At 45.2% G+C, this 20,180-nt stretch overlaps 1 protein-coding gene across 5 annotated transcripts in view; it reads right to left on the bottom strand.

The window, feature by feature from the left end:
• Positions 1-11,318: 11,318 nt before the first annotated feature.
• Positions 11,319-20,180, bottom strand: part of LOC138658341 (uncharacterized) — a 77,504-nt gene continuing 68,642 nt past the window's right edge. For all 5 annotated transcript variants that reach the window (XM_069745830.1, XM_069745802.1, XM_069745811.1 and 2 more), the window contains 4 exons: positions 14,731-14,820; positions 12,984-13,179; positions 12,750-12,906; positions 11,319-12,636 (listed from right to left, as the gene is read on the bottom strand). In XM_069745830.1, the coding sequence (XP_069601931.1) occupies positions 12,084-12,636; positions 12,750-12,906; positions 12,984-13,179; positions 14,731-14,820 (996 nt within the window). In that variant the 3' untranslated portion in view covers positions 11,319-12,083. The remainder of the gene's footprint in view (positions 12,637-12,749; positions 12,907-12,983; positions 13,180-14,730; positions 14,821-20,180) is intronic.

Raw genomic sequence — 20,180 nt, 5'->3', positions numbered from 1 at the left:
CTTCACATAACTGCGCATAGCGGTGTGCTCAGGCACGGATAAATTAAACAGTCGACCTTTTGGGAATTTACCACCAGGAATCAAATTGATAGCACAATCACAATCCCTATGCGGAGGTAGGGCATCGGACTTGGGCTCATCAAATACATCCCGGTAATCAGACAAGAACTCTGGAACCTCAGAAGGGGTGGATGACGAAATTGACAAAAATGGAACATCACCATGTACCCCCTGACAACCCCAGCTGGACACCGACATGGATTTCCAATCCAATACTGGATTATGGGCTTGTAGCCATGGCAACCCCAACACGACCACATCATGCAGATTATGCACCAGAAAGCGAATATCCTCCTGATGTGCAGGAGCCATGCACATGGTCAGCTGGGTCCAGTATTGAGGCTTATTCTTGGCCAAAGGCGTAGCATCAATACCTCTCAATGGAATAGGACACTGCAAGGGCTCCAAGAAAAACCCACAACGCTTAGCATATTCCAAGTCCATCAAATTCAGAGCAGCGCCTGAATCCACAAACGCCATGACAGAATATGATGACAAAGAGCAGATCAAGGTAACGGACAGAAGAAATTTTGACTGTACCGTACCAATGGTGGCAGACCTAGCGAACCGCTTAGTGCGCTTAGGACAATCACAGATAGCATGAGTGGAATCACCACAGTAGAAACACAGTCCATTCAGACATCTGTGTTCTTGCCGTTCAACTCTGGTCAAAGTCCTATCGCACTGCATAGGCTCAGGTTTAAGCTCAGGTAATACCGCCAAATGGTGCACAGATTTACGCTCACGCAAGCGTCGACCGATCTGAATAGCCAAAGACATAGACTCATTCAAACCAGCAGGCATAGGAAATCCCACCATGACATCCTTAAGGGCTTCAGAGAGACCCTTTCTGAACATAGCTGCCAGCGCAGATTCATTCCATTGAGTGAGCACTGACCATTTTCTAAATTTCTGGCAATATACCTCTATCTCATCCTGACCCTGACAAAGAGCCAGCAAATTCTTTTCTGCCTGATCCACTGAATTAGGCTCATCGTACAGCAATCCGAGCGCCAGGAAAAACGCATTGATATTACTCAATGCAGGATCTCCTGGCGCAAGAGAAAATGCCCAGTCCTGAGGGTCGCCGCGCAAAAAAGAAATAATAATCAAAACCTGTTGAACTGGATCACCAGAGGAACGAGGTTTCAAGGCCAGAAATAACTTACAATTATTTTTGAAACTCAGAAACTTAGTTCTATCTCCAAAAAACAAATCAGGAATAGGAATTCTTGGTTCTAACATAGATTTCTGATCAATAGTGTCTTGAATCTTTTGTACTCTTGCCGAGAGCTGATCCACAAATGAAGACAGACTTCTAATGTCCATCGCTACACCTGTGTACTGAACCACCCAAATGTCTAGGGGAAAAAAAAGACAAAACACAAAGCCAAGAAAAAAAAATGGTCTCAGAACTTCTTTTTCCCCTCTATTGAGAATCATTAGTACTTTTGGCTTCCTGTACTGTTCTGAAAGGCAATTCAGTATCACAATGGACATGGAGGTCAGAGCACATACAGTGATCTGACAATAACCCAAAATAAAAGAACGAGCTCTAAGACGTGGGAACTCTGCAGACCGCAATCCCTGATCCTCTCCAAACACAACTAGAGGCAGCCCCCCACAAAAAAAATAGAAAAAATAAGCCTACCTTGCCTCAGAGAAATACCCCAAAGGAAAAGGCAGCCCCCCACATATAATGACTGTGAGTAAGATGAAAAGACAAACGTAGGGATGAAATAGATTCAGCAAAGTGAGGCCCGATATTCTAGACAGAACGAGGATAGGAAAGATAACTTTGCGGTCTACACAAAACCCTAAAGAAAACCACGCAAAGGGGCAAAAAGACCCTCCGTACCGAACTAACGGCACGGAGGTACACCCTTTGCGTCCCAGAGCTTCCAGCAAAACAAATAGACAAGCTGGACAGAAAAAATAGCAACAAATAGCAAAGAAGCACTTAGCTATGCAGAGCAGCAGGCCACAGGAATGATCCAGAGAAACACAAGTCCAACACTGGAACATTGACAGGAAGCATGAATCAAAGCATTAGGTGGTGTTAAGTAGAGAAGCACCTAACGACCTCACCAGATCACCTGAGGGAGGAAACTCAGAAGCAGCAGTACCAGTTTCCTCCACAAACGGAAGCTCCCAGAGAGAATCAGCCGAAGTACCACTTGTGACCACAGGAGGGAGCTCTGCCACAGAATTCACAACAACTTTGCTCTCGTTTGTTTCTTGCTCGTCTTAAAATGGTATCACGGTCTCTATAGTCCTGAATCATGGATATCACTGGGCGAGGGGGATGTCCAGGGGGTGAGGATCTTGAAGAAACCCAATGCGCTCATACAATAGCAAATAAAGGTCTAAGAACATCGATTATTTTTAAGCCAGTGTTCCATGAATTCAGTGGGAGAATTCCCTTCTGTATTTTACATCTGGGATTCCTATTATTCTCAGTTTATTTCTCCTCATCCGGTCTTCGAGGTTGTCTGTCTCAGTAACCAGTTCAGATATACGTTGGACGGACCTAGTTTGGAGCTTTTTCACATTCAGGATATTGTCCTCATTAGTGCTCACTCTCTCCTCTACAGCTCCGGTTCTCTAAACCATCCCCCTTCATCTGACACTTAAAGGGATATTCCCTTCTCCAAGATCCTATCCCAATATACAGTAGGTGTAATAATATTAGCAAATACAGCCAATTAGAAATGTAGTATACTTTTTGTGATTCACTATGTCTCTTTCCTCATGTGCAGGCATTGCAGGACCTTATCTATCAATGGTTACGTCTAGTGATGAGCGAGTGTACTCGTTGCTCTGGTCTCCCCGAACATGTTCGGGTGATCTCTGAGTATTTGTAACTGCTTGTATGAATTCGTTTTCGAAGCCTCAGCTGCATTATTTACGGCTGCTAGCCAGGCTGAATACATGTGAGGAATGCCGGTTTGTTAGGGAATTCCCACATGTATTCAGGCTGTCCAGAAACCATAAATCATGCAGCTGAGGCTACGAAAACCAAGTCTCCGAGCACACCCAGATACTCGGAGATCACCCAAGTATGCTCGGGAGACCTGAGCAACAATGGTACGCACTCATCACTAGTTACGACCACTAACAGCTGTGACTGTATAAGTGGATAAACAAAGGTTGCAAAGAATAAGCATGTCCTATACACGTAAACCTGTGTACACAATAATTAAAGGAAATCACCCTCAAAGTGATACATGTACATCATCAAAATAAGTGTGAATAGACAAATCGCAACGAAACAACGAATTAGAAACCCGACTGAAGAGTCTAAGCACGGAAGATAGATAAAAGACTTTTATTTTTATAGATTGGGTATGTGGTGGCAAGGAAAACAGGGCAAACACAAAAAATATAGACATTGAACCATTCAAGGTTCTGTAGAACAATTATGGCCGCCAAACACATGTCAGGTATAGTATACACTATGTTAATATTGGAACATAACATGAAAGCCATAACTCAAACTGGCTACAAAAGTACTCTAACCATGCCTATGGAGCAAATAATGTGATATCATACATTGCACATACCCTAGGGCCTGTGATGAATAAAGTGCAATACAAAGTTATACTGCACATGTCCAATGTATCAGGTGCACATGATCATCAATCACTTGTATGTATGGAGGAGATGGATAGGCGGACCATGAGCCAAAAAAGGTCGCTGATGAAGGACACATCAAAAACACGTCAGGATTCGCGCTGCCGAGATAAATGACAGACTATGTGTTATGTTTGCTAATGACAGGTGTTATGAAGGCAATCCAGAAACACAGTGTGCTTAGCGATCAGAGCGCACACAGTGATCTGACAAATACCCAAAAATACAAGAACGAGCTCTGAGACGTGGAAACTCTGTAGACTGCACACCTGATCCTATCCTAAACACAACTAAAAGCGGCTGTGGATTGCGCCTAACAACTACCTAGGCAACTCGGCACAGCCTAAGAAACTAGCTAGCCTGAAGATAGAAAAATAGGCCTGACTTGCCCCAGAGAAATTCCCCAAAGGAAAAGGCAGCCCCCCACATATAATGACTGTGAGTAAGATGAAAAGACAAAACGTAGGGATGAAATAGATTCAGCAAAGTGGGGCCCGATATTCTAGGACAGAGCGAGGACAGTAAAGCGAACTTTGCAGTCTACAAAAAACCCTAAAGCAAAACCACGCAAAGGGGGCAAAAAAAACCCACCGTGCCGAACTAACGGCACGGCGGTACACCCTTTGCGTCTCAGAGCTTCCAGCAAAACAAAAGACAAGCTGGACAGAAAAAAAGCAACAAAAAAGCAAAAAGCACTTAGCTATACAGAGCAGCAGGTCACAGGAACAATCAGAAGAAGCTCAGATCCAACACTGAAACATTGACAAGGAGCAAGGATAGCAGCATCAGGCGGAGTTAAGTAATGAAGCAGTTAACGAGCTCACCAGAACACCTGAGGGAGGAGCTCAGAAGCTGCAGTACCACTTGTGACCACAGGAGTGAATTCAGCCACAGAATTCACAACAGTACCCCCCCCTTGAGGAGGGGTCACCGAACCCTCACCAGAGCCCCCAGGCCGACCAGGATGAGCCGCATGAAAGGCACGAACAAGATCGGAAGCATGAACATCAGAGGCAAAAACCCAGGAATTATCTTCCTGAGCATAACCCTTCCATTTAACCAGATACTGGAGTTTCCGTCTAGAAACACGAGAATCCAAAATCTTCTCCACAATATACTCCAATTCCCCCTCCACCAAAACCGGGGCAGGAGGCTCAACAGATGGAACCATAGGTGCCACGTATCTCCGCAACAACGACCTATGGAATACATTATGTATGGAAAAGGAGTCTGGGAGGGTCAAACGAAAAGACACAGGATTGAGAACCTCAGAAATCCTATACGGACCAATAAAACGAGGTTTAAATTTAGGAGAGGAAACCTTCATAGGAATATGACGAGAAGATAACCAAACCAGATCCCCAACACGAAGTCGGGGACCCACACGGCGTCTGCGATTAGCGAAAAGTTGAGCTTTCTCCTGGGACAAGATCAAATTGTCCACTACCTGAGTCCAGATCTGCTGCAACCTATCCACCACAGAATCCACACCAGGACAGTCCGAAGACTCAACCTGTCCTGAAGAGAAACGAGGATGGAACCCAGAATTGCAAAAAAATGGAGAAACCAAGGTAGCCGAGCTGGCCCGATTATTAAGGGCGAACTCAGCCAACGGCAAAAAGGACACCCAATCATCCTGGTCTGCAGAAACAAAACATCTCAGATATGTTTCCAAGGTCTGATTGGTTCGTTCGGTCTGGCCATTAGTCTGAGGATGGAAAGCCGAGGAAAAGGATAGGTCAATGCCCATCCTACCACAAAAGGCTCGCCAAAACCTTGAAACAAACTGGGAACCTCTGTCAGAAACAATATTCTCAGGAATGCCATGCAACCGAACCACATGCTGAAAGAACAAAGGTACCAAATCAGAGGAGGAAGGCAATTTAGCCAAGGGCACCAGATGGACCATTTTAGAAAAGCGATCACAGACCACCCAAATGACTGACATCTTTTGAGAAACGGGAAGGTCAGAAATGAAATCCATCGAAATATGTGTCCAAGGCCTCTTTGGGACCGGCAAGGGCAAAAGCAACCCACTGGCACGAGAACAGCAGGGCTTAGCCCTAGCACAAATCCCACAGGACTGCACAAAAGTACGTACATCCCGTGACAGAGATGGCCACCAGAAGGATCTAGCCACTAACTCTCTGGTACCAAAGATTCCAGGATGACCAGCCAACACCGAACAATGAAGTTCAGAGATAAGTTTATTAGTCCACCTATCAGGGACGAACAGTTTCTCTGCTGGACAACGATCAGGTTTATTCGCCTGAAATTTTTGCAGCACCCGCCGCAAATCAGGGGAGATGGCAGACACAATGACTCCTTCCTTGAGGATACCCGCTGGCTCAGATAAACCCGGAGAGTCGGGCACAAAACTCCTAGACAGAGCATCCGCCTTCACATTTTTAGAGCCCGGAAGGTACGAAATCACAAAGTCGAAGCGGGCAAAAAATAACGACCAACGGGCCTGTCTAGGATTCAAGCGCTTGGCAGACTCGAGATAAGTCAAGTTCTTATGATCAGTCAATACCACCACGCGATGCTTAGCTCCTTCAAGCCAATGACGCCACTCCTCGAATGCCCACTTCATGGCCAGCAACTCTCGATTGCCCACATCATAATTACGCTCAGCGGGCGAAAACTTCCTGGAAAAGAAAGCACATGGTTTCATCACTGAGCAATCAGAACCTCTCTGTGACAAAACCGCCCCTGCTCCAATCTCAGAAGCATCAACCTCGACCTGGAACGGAAGAGAAACATCTGGCTGACACAACACAGGGGCAGAACAAAAACGACGCTTCAACTCCTGAAAAGCTTCCACAGCAGTAGAAGACCAATTAACCGAATCAGCACCCTTCTTGGTCAAATCGGTCAATGGTTTGGCAATGCTAGAAAAATTACAGATGAAGCGACGATAAAAATTAGCAAAGCCCAGGAACTTTTGCAGACTTTTCAGAGATGTCGGCTGAATCCAATCCTGGATGGCTTGGACCTTAACTGGATCCATCTCGATAGTAGAAGGGGTAAAGATGAACCCCAAAAATGAAACTTTCTGCACACCGAAGAGACACTTTGATCCCTTCACAAACAAAGAGTTAGCACGCAGGACCTGAAAAACCATTCTGACCTGCTTCACATGAGACTCCCAATCATCTGAGAAGATCAAAATGTTCTCCCAGTAAACAATCAGGAATTTATCCAGATACTCACGGAAGATGTCATGCATAAAAGACTGATACACAGATGGAGCATTGGCAAGTCCGAACCGCATCACTAGATACTCAAAATGACCCTCGGGCGTATTGAATGCAGTTTTCCATTCATCTCCTTGCCTGATTCTCACCAGATTATACGCACCACGAAGATCTATCTTAGTGAACCAACTAGCCCCCTTAATCCGAGCAAACAAGTCAGATAACAATGGCAAGGGATACTGAAATTTAACAGTGATCTTATTAAGAAGGCGGTAATCAATACACGGTCTCAGCGAACCATCCTTCTTGGCTACAAAGAAGAACCCTGCTCCCAGTGGTGATGACGATGGGCGAATATGTCCCTTCTCCAGGGATTCCTTCACATAACTGCGCATAGCGGCGTGTTCAGGCACGGATAAATTAAATAATCGACTTTTAGGGAATTTACTACCAGGAATCAAATTGATAGCACAATCACAATCCCTATGCGGAGGTAGAGCATCGGACTTGGGCTCTTCAAATACATCCTGATAATCAGACAAGAACTCTGGGACCTCAGAAGGGGTGGATGACGAAATCGACAAAAATGGAACATCACCATGTACCCCCTGACAACCCCAGCTGGATACCGACATGGAATTCCAATCCAATACTGGATTATGGGTTTGTAGCCATGGCAACCCCAACACGACCACATCATGCAGATTATGCAACACCAGAAAGCGAATAACTTCCTGATGTGCAGGAGCCATGCACATGGTCAGCTGGGCCCAGTATTGAGGTTTATTCTTGGCCAAAGGTGTAGCATCAATTCCTCTCAATGGAATAGGACACCGCAAAGGCTCCAAGAAAAACCCACAACGTTTAGCATAATCCAAATCCATCAGATTCAGGGCAGCGCCCGAATCCACAAATGCCATGACAGAAAACGACGACAAAGAGCATATCAAGCTAATGGACAGAAGGAATTTGGACTGTACAGTACCAATGACGGCAGACCTAGTGGACCGCTTAGTGCGCTTAGGACAATCAGAAATAGCATGAGTGGAATCACCACAGTAGAAACACAGACCATTCAGACGTCTGTATTCCTGCCGTTCAACTCTAGTCATAGTCCTATCGCACTGCATAGGCTCAGGTTTAACCTCAGGCAGTACCGCCAAATGGTGCACAGATTTACGCTCGCGCAAGCGTCGACCGATCTGAATGGCCAAAGACAAAGACTCATTCAAACCAGCAGGCATAGGAAATCCCACCATGACATCCTTAAGAGCCTCAGAGAGACCCTTTCTGAACAAAGCTGCCAGCGCAGATTCATTCCACTGAGTGAGCACTGACCATTTCCTAAATTTCTGACAATATACTTCTATATCATCCTGACCCTGGCACAAAGCCAGCAAATTTTTCTCAGCCTGATCCACTGAATTAGGCTCATCGTACAGCAATCCGAGCGCCAGGAAAAACGCATCGACACTACTCAATGCAGGGTCTCCTGGCGCAAGAGAAAATGCCCAGTCTTGAGGGTCGCCGCGCAAAAAAGAAATAATAATCAAAACTTGTTGAATAGGATTACCAGAAGAATGAGGTTTCAAGGCCAGAAATAGCTTACAATTATTTTTGAAACTTAGTTCTATCTCCAAAAAACAAATCAGGAATAGGAATTCTTGGTTCTAACATAGATTTCTGATCAATAGTATCTTGAATTTTTTGTACATTTATAACGAGATTATCCATTGAAGAGCACAGACCTTGAATATCCATGTCCACACCTGTGTCCAGAATCACCCAAATGTCTAGGGGAAAAAAAAAAAGTGAACACAGAGCTGAGGAAAAAAAAAAAAAAAAAAATGATGTCAGAACTTTTTCTTTCCCTCTATTGAGAATCATTAGTTAGGCTCCTTGTACTGTTATGTTTGCTAATGACAGGTGTTATGAAGGCAATCCAGAAACACTGTGCTTAGCGATCAGAGCGCACACAGTGATCTGACAAATACCCCAAAATACAAGAACGAGCTCTGAGACGTGGAAACTCTGTAGACTGCACACCTGATCCTATCCTAAACACAACTAAAAGCGGCTGTGGATTGCGCCTAACAACTACCTAGGCAACTCGGCACAGCCTAAGAAACTAGCTAGCCTGAAGATAGAAAAATAGGCCTGACTTGCCCCAGAGAAATTCCCCAAAGGAAAAGGCAGCCCCCCACATATAATGACTGTGAGTAAGATGAAAAGACAAAACGTAGGGATGAAATAGATTCAGCAAAGTGGGGCCCGATATTCTAGGACAGAGCGAGGACAGTAAAGCGAACTTTGCAGTCTACAAAAAACCCTAAAGCAAAACCACGCAAAGGGGGCAAAAAAAACCCACCGTGCCGAACTAACGGCACGGCGGTACACCCTTTGCTTCTCAGAGCTTCCAGCAAAACAAAAGACAAGCTGGACAGAAAAAAAGCAACAAAAAAGCAAAAAGCACTTAGCTATACAGAGCAGCAGGTCACAGGAACAATCAGAAGAAGCTCAGATCCAACACTGAAACATTGACAAGGAGCAAGGATAGCAGCATCAGGCGGAGTTAAGTAATGAAGCAGTTAACAAGCTCACCAGAACACCTGAGGGAGGAGCTCAGAAGCTGCAGTACCACTTGTGACCACAGGAGTGAATTCAGCCACAGAATTCACAACAACTATGTGCACTGAACAATCAATTAGGCTAATTACACAGCGTATCATCTGCATGTGCAAACGCATGCCAAAACGCATGGTTACGCTGTTTTTAATCCACATCAGCTTACGCATGATGCCAAAAAATGCTGCATGCGCATGCGTTAGCGTTGTTTCTGCGCATGCGTTCGAAATTTCCATGAATTTTGGTATGCGGCAAATGCTGTTCCAGGAGAATTTCCATGACAAAACCCACACACAATGGGCATGTGTCATGGGGATTCTGTATACGTAGACCCTACACAGATGAAATCCTCATCTTTTGCTGCTGGATCCAGCTGCAAGATGGATCTTGGCATGGAGAGCTTCTATCGTAACCTGGTTTTGGAATTAAATTGGCTTTTGCCTTTGCTGTAGCTTGTGAAGAAGAGAAAGACTGAGAAAATGTCGTCGTCGCTACTGGCAACAGCCCATGATTGAAGTCCGAGAGCCGTGGAGCCTACTACTCGTTGTACACAGAGCTGCGTGAAAACGCTGAGAGGTTTTTTGACTACACGAGGATGTCTGAACAGAGTTTCGATGAATTGATGCAACGTGTCCGAGGATCCATCACCAGGCAGGACACACAACTACGTTGAGCAATACCTGCTGAGGAACGTCTGTTGGTGACCCTGAGGCACGTAATTTTGAAAAACAAACATGTTGTTATTGTTATAAAAGCCATGTAGTTACCTTTTTTCCCCCATTTTGTTCTGCAGATTCCTGGCTACTGGAGAGACCTTATCAATCTCTACATTTTCAATTTCGGATTGGAGTGTCCACCCTTTCTGGGATTGTTGGAGACATCTGCCGTGCTTTATGTAACGTTCTGCGTGAAGAATTCCTCCCCCAACCCACAACTGAACTGTAACTGGAAAATGCTGCAAAATTCCAGGAAATATGTAATTTTCAAAACTGTTTTGGGGCAGTGGACAGCAAAAACATTTGGATTATGAAACCTGCTGGAAGTGGATCAGAGTATTTCAATTACAAAAAATACTTTTCAATTGTTCTCATGGCGATTGAAGATGCTGAATGTTGATTTGTGGCCGTTGGCTCATGTGGATGAGGAAATGACACACAGACTTTCAAAAAATCTGACATGGGCAAACGTTTGTATGGTTATAATTTCTATTTTTCACCGCCACAACCTCTTCATAACACTGAAGGACCGCCAATGCTGTTTTTTGAGATTGGGAATGAGGCCTTTGAAATGTGTGCCAACCTCATAAAACCATACTCGTCAGGAGTTGAATCACACCAAAAGGATTTTCATCTATCAACTGACAAGGGCACGAAGAACTGTGGAGTGTCCCTTTGGTTTGTTGGCATCAAAATGGCGCATTTTGGGAATACCAATCAATCTAAAAACTGAGAAAATTGATGATGTTAAAGTGTGTGTTATGCACTATTACATCCTGGCAAAAGAGCGACAACAATTAGAACTTGACGAATCAGTTGCTAGCACTTTGCAGGATTACCGTGTTCACCCTTGGAGGACTACAGTGGAAGTTGCCCAGATGAGGGATCTTTCCTGCTTACCTTGTTTTGGATATTAGACGTGTGGCAAGGCAAGACAATATGGTTTAATACACTTGTAAATGTACCTGTAATGTTTGCTAACTTTACTACTAATAAAACACCTCCAGTGAAACACCCATTGCTACTTCACTCAACAATACAATACACGCGTGTGTGTTTTCACATAAAGGGACAAAGAAAACACAGGAACTGTGCAAACAAAATACAAATTTTAATTACCAACAACAAATAACTGTTTATTTTCCATTAACCAACAATTAAGTTTATGTGCAGTGTCTGTCTGACGGTGAGATATTGTGGACCTTGGGGGTGTTGAGCTGTGATGATGGGGTAGGAGTCGATGAAAAGGTTACAGGGGAAGGGGCAATAAATTGCAGGATTGGCTCATAGTTGGACTGGACACATTGGGAGTTGAATCGTGGGAAGAGATAGACAAATTGGAAGAGAGAAACACAAGGGACGGTAGAGACAGATTTGACAACAGAGACACATTGGGAGGTGAGGGTGGTGGGTCCTTTTATGGTCGACATTTTTTGCTCCGGGTATTAATTTTCCTGTGCTGAGCAGAGTCACTAGTGGGAGTCGGGTTTTTGTAAGTATCTCTATGTTTCTTGCTTGGCTGAGTGGGAGTGGTGGCCTCTATAGTAGTGTGATGGCGTGCTGCTGGACTGGGCAGACTGGTAGATGCTGCATGCTGGCGGGATGCTGCACTTGGCAGCTTGGGGGATACTGCATGCTGCAGGGGTGCTAAACTGGGCAGCGTGGGGGATGCTGCATGCTGCAGGGGTGCTGGACTGGGCAGCATGATGGATGCTGCATGCTGCAGGGGTGCTGCACTCTGGAGCATGGTGATGCTGGGAATTGGGGGAACTGCCATAAGGTCCAGCGGTGGTGGTGCAGGATAGTTCGGTGCTGCAGTCTTCTGCCACTGATGCTGTGCTTGGCCTTGTTGCTATGTCGGGAAATAAATGTTCGCCTGCTGGTAATATCCAGCCTGCGGATGGTAGCTTCGGGACTGCTGCAATGCCTGGCTGTAAGCAGCCTGGCAGGCCAGCATGACGTTCAGCTGGAGTTCAGGTGTAAGGTTTTCCGACACGCCCCGCTCTATTGCAGAAAGAAAATGTTGCGCCGGTCTCTGAAGGTCGGCTTTCAGGCGGTCAAGCTGTCTGTGGACATCCTGCAAAAGTGTGTTCACCTGAGTGAACACACTGTCTATTCTATCTCCAGTCACCTTCATCCCATCCTGGAAGACCGAGCTCAAGTGAATAAACTCGGGCATGACTGACCTCTCCCAGGCCCTCTGCCGCTGACGAGAAGTCCCAACAAAAGCAGTGGAAGAGGGCTGGGAGAGGGGAAAACCTGATGGACTGGCTGCCTGTTCCCCAGCTTGTGAAGCCTGCCCAGTTACTGCATTGCTGGTGGATGATTGCGAGCGTTCCGTAGCTGGTCGCTGACGGGCCACTGCAACCGAGGACGATCCAGGTTCTGTGGTGCTGCTCCAGGTTCTGTGTGGAAAATAAATGAAAAACATTACAATAAAAATAAAAAGCACCAACATATTCTGTAGAACTGAACAATTCAGATGTTAGATAATTGAATACAAGACAAAGATACTCACGGTCGATGAGCAAGCGCAGGCCTCAGGAAAGCCAGCATGCGATGGTATTTGTATTTTGGTAGCTTTGGAGCAGCACCACTTCGAACCTTAATCTCCTCTCTCATGTCCTTATTGAAGCGATCCTTCATCGATCGCCAATGGACTTTTACGCTCTTCACTGTGAAGGGGGGAAAAAATAAATTGTAAAACCATGCACCTACATTTACAGGTTCACCGCCGCATTGCAACACTTACAAAAATCCTTTCTGACTTGTGTGGTGGCACGGTCCCAATTAGTCAAGAGCGATCGGGCCACTTCTTCCCAGAGTCTTCGAATCACCACTGAGTCAGAATGTTGACGATGACGGGTGTCCCACAACGCTCGTCGCTCTTGTACAAGATGAATCAGTTGCTCATTGTCGATGGTATTGGCTTCCTCACGTTGTGGAACCTAGACATCACAAAAACACAAAAAAATTATAAGTCATAGTTTTAAAGATGAAAGACTTAACCCCCGGAGCTTTTTCGGTTTTGCGTTTTTTTTCGCTCCCCTCGTTCCCAGAGCCATAATTATTTTATTTTTCCGTCAATTTGGCCATGTGAGGGATTATTTTTTGAGGGACGAGTTGTATGTCACCATTGGTTTTACCATGTCGTGTACTAAAAAAAGAGTAAAAAAAAATCCAAGTGCGGTGAAATTGCAAAAAAGTGCAATCCCACACTTGTTTTTTGTTTGGCTTTTTTGCTAGGTTCACTAAATGCTAAAACTGACCGGCCATTATGATTCTCCAGGTCATTACGAGTTCATAGACACCAAACATGTCTAAGTTCTTTTTTTTATCTAAGTAATGGAAAAAATTCTAAGCTTTGCAAAAAAAATAAAAAATTTAGCAATTTTCCAAGACCCGTAGTGCCTCTATTTTTTGTGATCTCGGGTTGGGTGAGGGCTTATTTTTTGCACGCCAAGCTGACATTTTTAATGACACCATTTTGGTGCAGATACGTTCTTTTGATCGCCCGCTATTGCATTTTCTTGCAACGTTGTGGCGATCAAAAAAACGTAGTTCAGGTGTTTTTTTATTTCTTTTTCTCGCTACGCTGTTTAGCGATCAGATTAATCCTTTTTTTATTGATAGATCGGGCGATTCTGAACGTGACTATATCAAATATGTGTATATTTGATTTTTTTTATTGTTTTATTTTGAATGGGGCGAACGGGGGCTGATTTGAACTTTTATTTTTTTTCATAATTTTTTTTTTTTACTTTTGCCATGCTTCAGTAACTTCCATGGGAGGCTAGAAGCTGACATAGCCTGATCGGCTCTGCTACATAGGAGCAATGCTCAGATCGCTCCTATGTAGTAGAATTACAGCATTGCTATGAGTGCCGACCACAGGGTGGCGCTCATAGCAATCCGCCATCAACAACCATAGAGGTCTCCAGGAGACCTCTGGTTGTCATGCCGACGCACCGCTGACCCCCGATCATGTGAGTCAGCGGTGCGTGTATTTCTGGCCCGATGCCTGGAAGCACGCGTTAAATGCCGCTGTCAGAATTTGAGAGCAGCATTTACCTAGTTAATAGGCGGTTCGCAAATCTGCCCGTGCCAATTGCGGGCACATGTCAGCTGTTCAAAACAGCTGACATGTCCCGGCTTTGAGGTGGGCTCACCAAAGGAGCCTGCATCAAAGCGGGGGATACTGACACTGGTGTAATACCACGCCTGATTTCAGTAAGGGTATGTGCACACGTTGCAGAATTCGGCTGCGGATTCGCAGCAGTTTTCCATACGTTGTACAGTACCATGTAAAACTATGGAAAACCAAATCCGCAGTGCACATGCAGTGGAAAATTCAGAGCGGATACGCTGCAGTTTATTTTCCGCAACATTTCAATTCTTTGTGCGGAATCCGCAGCATTTTTCACCTGCTCCATAATTGGAATCCGCAACGCGTGCACATAACCTCAGGGGTTAAACCAAAAACAATCAAGACTACTTACACGCCGTCTTTCCACCTCAGGAACTCGGGCCCGACGACCCTGGGAAGAATCATCACTCAACTGCTCCGGCTGTTCAACACCAGAAGTGTCCTGTAAAGAAAATACACGATTTTGAGATTGTATTGACTGTCAATACGACACATAAATCCTAACTGTCATGTACCTGCTTCTCAGCACGTGACTTGGGGTTGCACTTGCAAGGGTTAATCTATCTCCTCTCTCTCAGTCCAGCATTCAGCCTCTGTCCTATGCTGCAATGGAGCATAAGTCACCCCTGACACAGTCCACGCACCCCGCTCATACATGCTGCTACCACTCACCGAACACACGGGCAATGAGTCCCGGAAATATTACTACTACTGTCTGCCAATCAGCAGCGACACACAGTCTAAGGCTATGGACTCTTTAGAGCATACAAGGTTCAAACTTATTAAAGTTTTAAGCTTTAATAGAAAAGGTACAGTGCTTACAATAAAAGATACAAATATGGAAATAAAAAGTGACATACAAATATGCAAAACAGTTATAAAAATAAAAGGAGAAAACATACAGAAAAATCTAAACTTTGCAGTCAGGCATTCTGCTCCGAGAGAGGGATGAATATGGCTGACCCTCAATCTGTGAACATGTTTCTATGTGTAGACCTACTTTATAGAGTCAACCCGGGAGTCAGATTTCTAGACCAGCCTCTCAGGTTAATATTCTAATCCTTGGTTTGTGACTAGATCCTGGCTATTACTAATGAATACATTATTTTTTCTTTGAACACTCTTCGTGTAATCTTTCTTTCTCAGAGTAAATATACAGTGTCAGGATGCAATTTGGCATCTTCCCATCAAAGGCACTAGGAGGTGTGAAGTGTTTCCAATTCTGTGTGTGCTCTGGAAATCCCCCCTGGGGTGACTGGAGACTGCCTGCTCAGGATAACATAGGTCATGACCTTTGTGAGAGCTGCAGTCTAAGGGTACCGTCACACTATAACATTTCGATCGCTACGACGGTACGATTCGTGACGTTCCAGCGATATCGTTACGATATCGCTGTGTCTGACACGCAGCAGCGATCAGGGATCCTGCTGAGAATCGTACGTCGTAGCAGATCGTTTAGAACTTTCTTTCATCGCTGGATCTCCCGCTGTCATCGCTAGATCGGTGTGTGTGACACCGATCTAGCGATCTAGCGATGCGATCCAGCGATGCGCTCGCTTGTAACCAGGGTAAACATCGGGTAACTAAGCGCAGGACCGCGCTTAGTTACCCGATGTTTACCCTGGTTACAAGCGTTAAACTAAAAAAAAACAAACAGCACATACTTACATTCTGGTGTCCGTCAGGTCCCTTGCAGTCTGCTTCCAGCACTGTGACTGCCGGCCGTAAAGTGAAAGCAGAGCACAGCGGCTGTGCTTTCACTTTCACTTTACGGCCGGCAGTCACAGTGCGGGAAGCAGAGACTGCAAGGGACCTGACGGACACCAGAATGTAAGTATGTGCTGTTTGTTTTTTTTTAGTTTAACGCTTGTAACCAGGGTAAACATCGGGTAACTAAGCGCGGTCCTGCGCTTAGTTACCCGATGTTTACCCTGGTTACCCAGGGACCTCGGTATCTTGGTCGCTGGAGAGCGGTCTGTGTGACAGCTCCCCAGCGACCACACTACGATTTACCTACGATCACGGCCAGGTCATATCGCTGGTCGTGATCATAGGTAAATCGTATAGTGTGACGGTACCCTAAGACAGATGTCAATTTACTGCTGGTCATACATCCATACAAATTTCACTACACCTCCCTCCTTATGAACGTACATGGGGGTTATGATCTGTTATCACAGTGAAGTTGCGCCCATAGAGGTATGGTTGCAGCTTCAGCTGAGCCCACACAATTGCTAAACATTTTTTTTCCAATGGTGGCATAAGCCACATCTCTGGGCAGAAGTTTCGTGCTTAGGTAGAAAATTGGGTGATCCTCACCTTGCTGGTCTAGCATCTCCACTACCTGTTCCCTCATGTGTGCCTTCACCTCTGCTTACACACCGTATGCAGACTGCCATACTGGCGGATTAGTACCAGTGTCCACATGGTGAGCTGCTAAGTGCGTCCTCCCAGGCTCTCCTGTGAAGACTTCGGTGAAGTCGCTGAGCGCTCCCATCAGCTCAGACCTCTGACTGTGGGATAGCTCAGGGTTAAACTCTGCTGACTCCAGGGACTCCATGTACTGAGTCCCAGCCCCCACATCTAATAACAGATCAGCCTCCCCCTCTTCAGGCAGGCTACAGACAGACAAGACACAGGTCTCCCTGTCATGATGAGCCTTCAGCATATTTACATGGAAGACTTTCTGATGCTTTGCATGCTCATCTAGGGTCACCACATAATTAACATCATTTATCCGCTTGTGTACAGTGTATGGCCCCTCCCATGCGGCCTGTAATTTATTCTGTAACATAGGGACCAACACCCAAACCTTCTGCCCCTTATTCTGGCATTACGGTCGTACCAGACCTTCTGGTTGATTTGGCCCTGCGTTACGTTGGACACACATGGGTATTTTCATATCATATAGACCCCTCAAAATGACTTCAAATGTGATATGGTCCCTAAAAAAAAATGGTGTTGTAAAAATGAGAAATTGCTGGTCAACTTTTAACCCTTATAACTCCCTAACAAAAAAAAAAAAAAAAATTGGTTCTAAAATTGTGCTGATGTAAAGTAGACATGTGGGAAATGTTACTTATTAAGTATTTTGTGTGACATATCTCTGTGATTTAAGGGCATAAAAATTCAAAGTTGGAAAATAGCGAAATTTTCAAATTTTTCACCAATTTTTTTTTTTTTACAAATAAACGCCAAGTAATATCAAAGAAATTTTACCACTATCATGAAGTACAATATGTCACGAGAAAACAATGTCAGAATCACCGGGATTCGTTGAAGCGTTCCAGAGTTATAACCTCATAAAGGGACAGTGGTCAGAATTGTAAAAATTGGCCCGGTCATTAACGTGCAAACCACCCTTAGGGTTAAAGCAGACTTCCAACTGTAATGTTGTTGCTGGTAGTTTGTAGTAACTATTGCCTTCCCTTTTTTAGATTCCTCTCCATTTCAGACTCGGGATTTATACCATATCGGGGATTGTTACACACACCTGCTGCGCATTGTGGGACTGTTTACATGAGGAATATATCCCATATCCCACAATGGAGAGTTAGCGGGACTTTGCTGAAAACCTTCAAAAAATTTGTCAGTTTCCCAATTCCTTGGGTGCAGTGGACGGGAAACATTTGCATCGTCAAACCTGCTGCATTTGGCTCAGAATATTTGAATTACAAGAAATATTTCTCCATTGTGCTCATGGCCATCGCAGACGCAGAATACAAGTTCATAGCAGTTGATATTGGGGCCTATGGCTGCTCCATTGACTCAAGTGCTTAAATTGTCTGCAAAGGGGCATCATTTATATGGAAACACCTTCCAATTTCCACCACCTAGATCGCTGCCGGGGCCGTCAATGCCTTTTCAATGTGTTGGAGATGAAGCCTTCCAACTCTCGGAACACCTGCTGAAGCCATACGCAAGTAGTGGCTTGGCACCAACGAAAAGAGTGTTTAAAGGGACTCTGTCACCTGAATTTGGCGGGACTGGTTTTGGGTCATATGGGCGGAGTTTTCGGGTATTTGATTCATCCTTTCCTTACCCGCTGGCTGCATGCTGGCTGCAATATTGGATTGAAGTTCATTCTCTGTCCTCCATAGTACACGCCTGTGCAAAGCAATCTTGCCTTGTGCAGGCGTGTACTATGGAGGACAGAGAATGAACTTCAATCCAATATTGCAGCCAGCATGCAGCCAGCGGGTAAGGAAAGGGTGAATCAAACACCCAAAAACTCCGCCCATATGACCCAAAACCAGTCCCGCCAAATTCAGGTGACAGGTTCCCTTTAATTACGGCTTAACACGAGCGCGAAGAATGGTGGAGTGCGCTTTTGGCATTCTCACATCCAAATGGTGAGTTCGGTTGACCGCTATTAACCTGAAGACTGACAATGGATGAGGTGGTGAAAGCTTGTGTGGTCCTGCACAATTTCCTAGTATGCAGGGAACAGATTGCCATGGATGACAATTTGGTAGAAACCTCCTTGTATGATTATCATTAGATTACTTTTTGAAGTCGTGGCAGTATCAAGAATGAGGGACAAATTTGCAAAGTACTTTATTTCACCTCAAGGAAGAGTAGAATGGCAGGAAGAGATGGTTTGATGGCTTTGTCTTTTAATATAATATATGTTGGAGTACCAAACTTATTGCAGTTTTCATATTTGTGATTACACCATCAATTTTTTCTATTAACCAAAGTTTTGTACCTCATTACCCAAAGTATTGTATCTTATCATTAAATAAATGAAAGACAATAAAGCTTTTTATAAAAAAAAAAAATATATATATATTTTATTGATTACAAAACTATAAATTAAGGTAGTTTGGGGTGGAGATAGTACTGGAGGGGCTGACAGATCGGACCACTTCGATTGGGAGTATGCAGAGCGGATTGTGGTGCTGACAGATCAGAAACACAAGGTGAAGGGGTGGAGAAACTAAGAGGAAGGATGGACAAAAAAACTGGAGTAGGGATGGGATTTGGTACAGTTTGAGAGGTGGAGTGGAGGGATTGGGAGACAGAAGAGGTGGTGGGTGGAGAAGAGGGTTGTATTTGGGGCATGATGGGTGTGGAATGAGATTGGTGGTAGTGGGCATGGCGTACAGGTTGGGCAAGGAGTGGAGGCACAGATGCTGTGGTTGGGAACCGATATGGGGCAGGATGCCGGTACGGGGCAGGATGCTGGTACGGGGAAGGATGCTGGTACGGGGCAGGATGCTGGTATTGTACTGGAGGGGGAGGAAGGACAGTGGCTGGAGGGGGGGCAGGTGCCGGAGGAACTACCGGGGCGGGTGGAGGGGCTTGGGAGCCAACATGCGCTAGGGCAAACTGGCAGGCTTGCATTACATGCAGCTGCTGATCAGGAGATAGCTTGTCCATGCGCTCAACTACTGCCTGGAAAAAGGAATGATTGGGCGATTTACTTGCAATCTAAATGCATCCTATCCAGACGCGTTCTCAATTCAAGCAAACTGTTGTGTATGAGGTTGAATCCTGCAGTCATTTGCTCAGACAACACTTTCAGTGAGTTCTGGAAGGATGCATTTAGATGCAAGAACTCAGGCGCATAGCTCTTTTCCTGACCCCTCTGGCGCTGCCGCCCAGAACCCAAAGGTGTTCTATAGGTGGCAGCAGTGTTAGTGGGGTGGGGTAAAGGAAATGCTACCTTGTCACCAGCAGCTTCATGTAATGAAGTCTGCCAAGATGCTCCAGCGCTGGTGGATGGGACCAAGGGACCAGGTGTGAGGGAAGGCTGGGAAGGTGCAGCTTCCGCTGGCTGGCAGGCTTAGCTCTGTGGCT

This window comes from Ranitomeya imitator, chromosome 1, assembly GCF_032444005.1.
Source record: "Ranitomeya imitator isolate aRanImi1 chromosome 1, aRanImi1.pri, whole genome shotgun sequence".
NCBI lineage: Eukaryota > Metazoa > Chordata > Amphibia > Anura > Dendrobatidae > Ranitomeya > Ranitomeya imitator.
The sequence above is the reverse complement of the archived record's forward strand: the minus strand, read 5'-3'. Positions and strand labels throughout refer to the sequence as shown.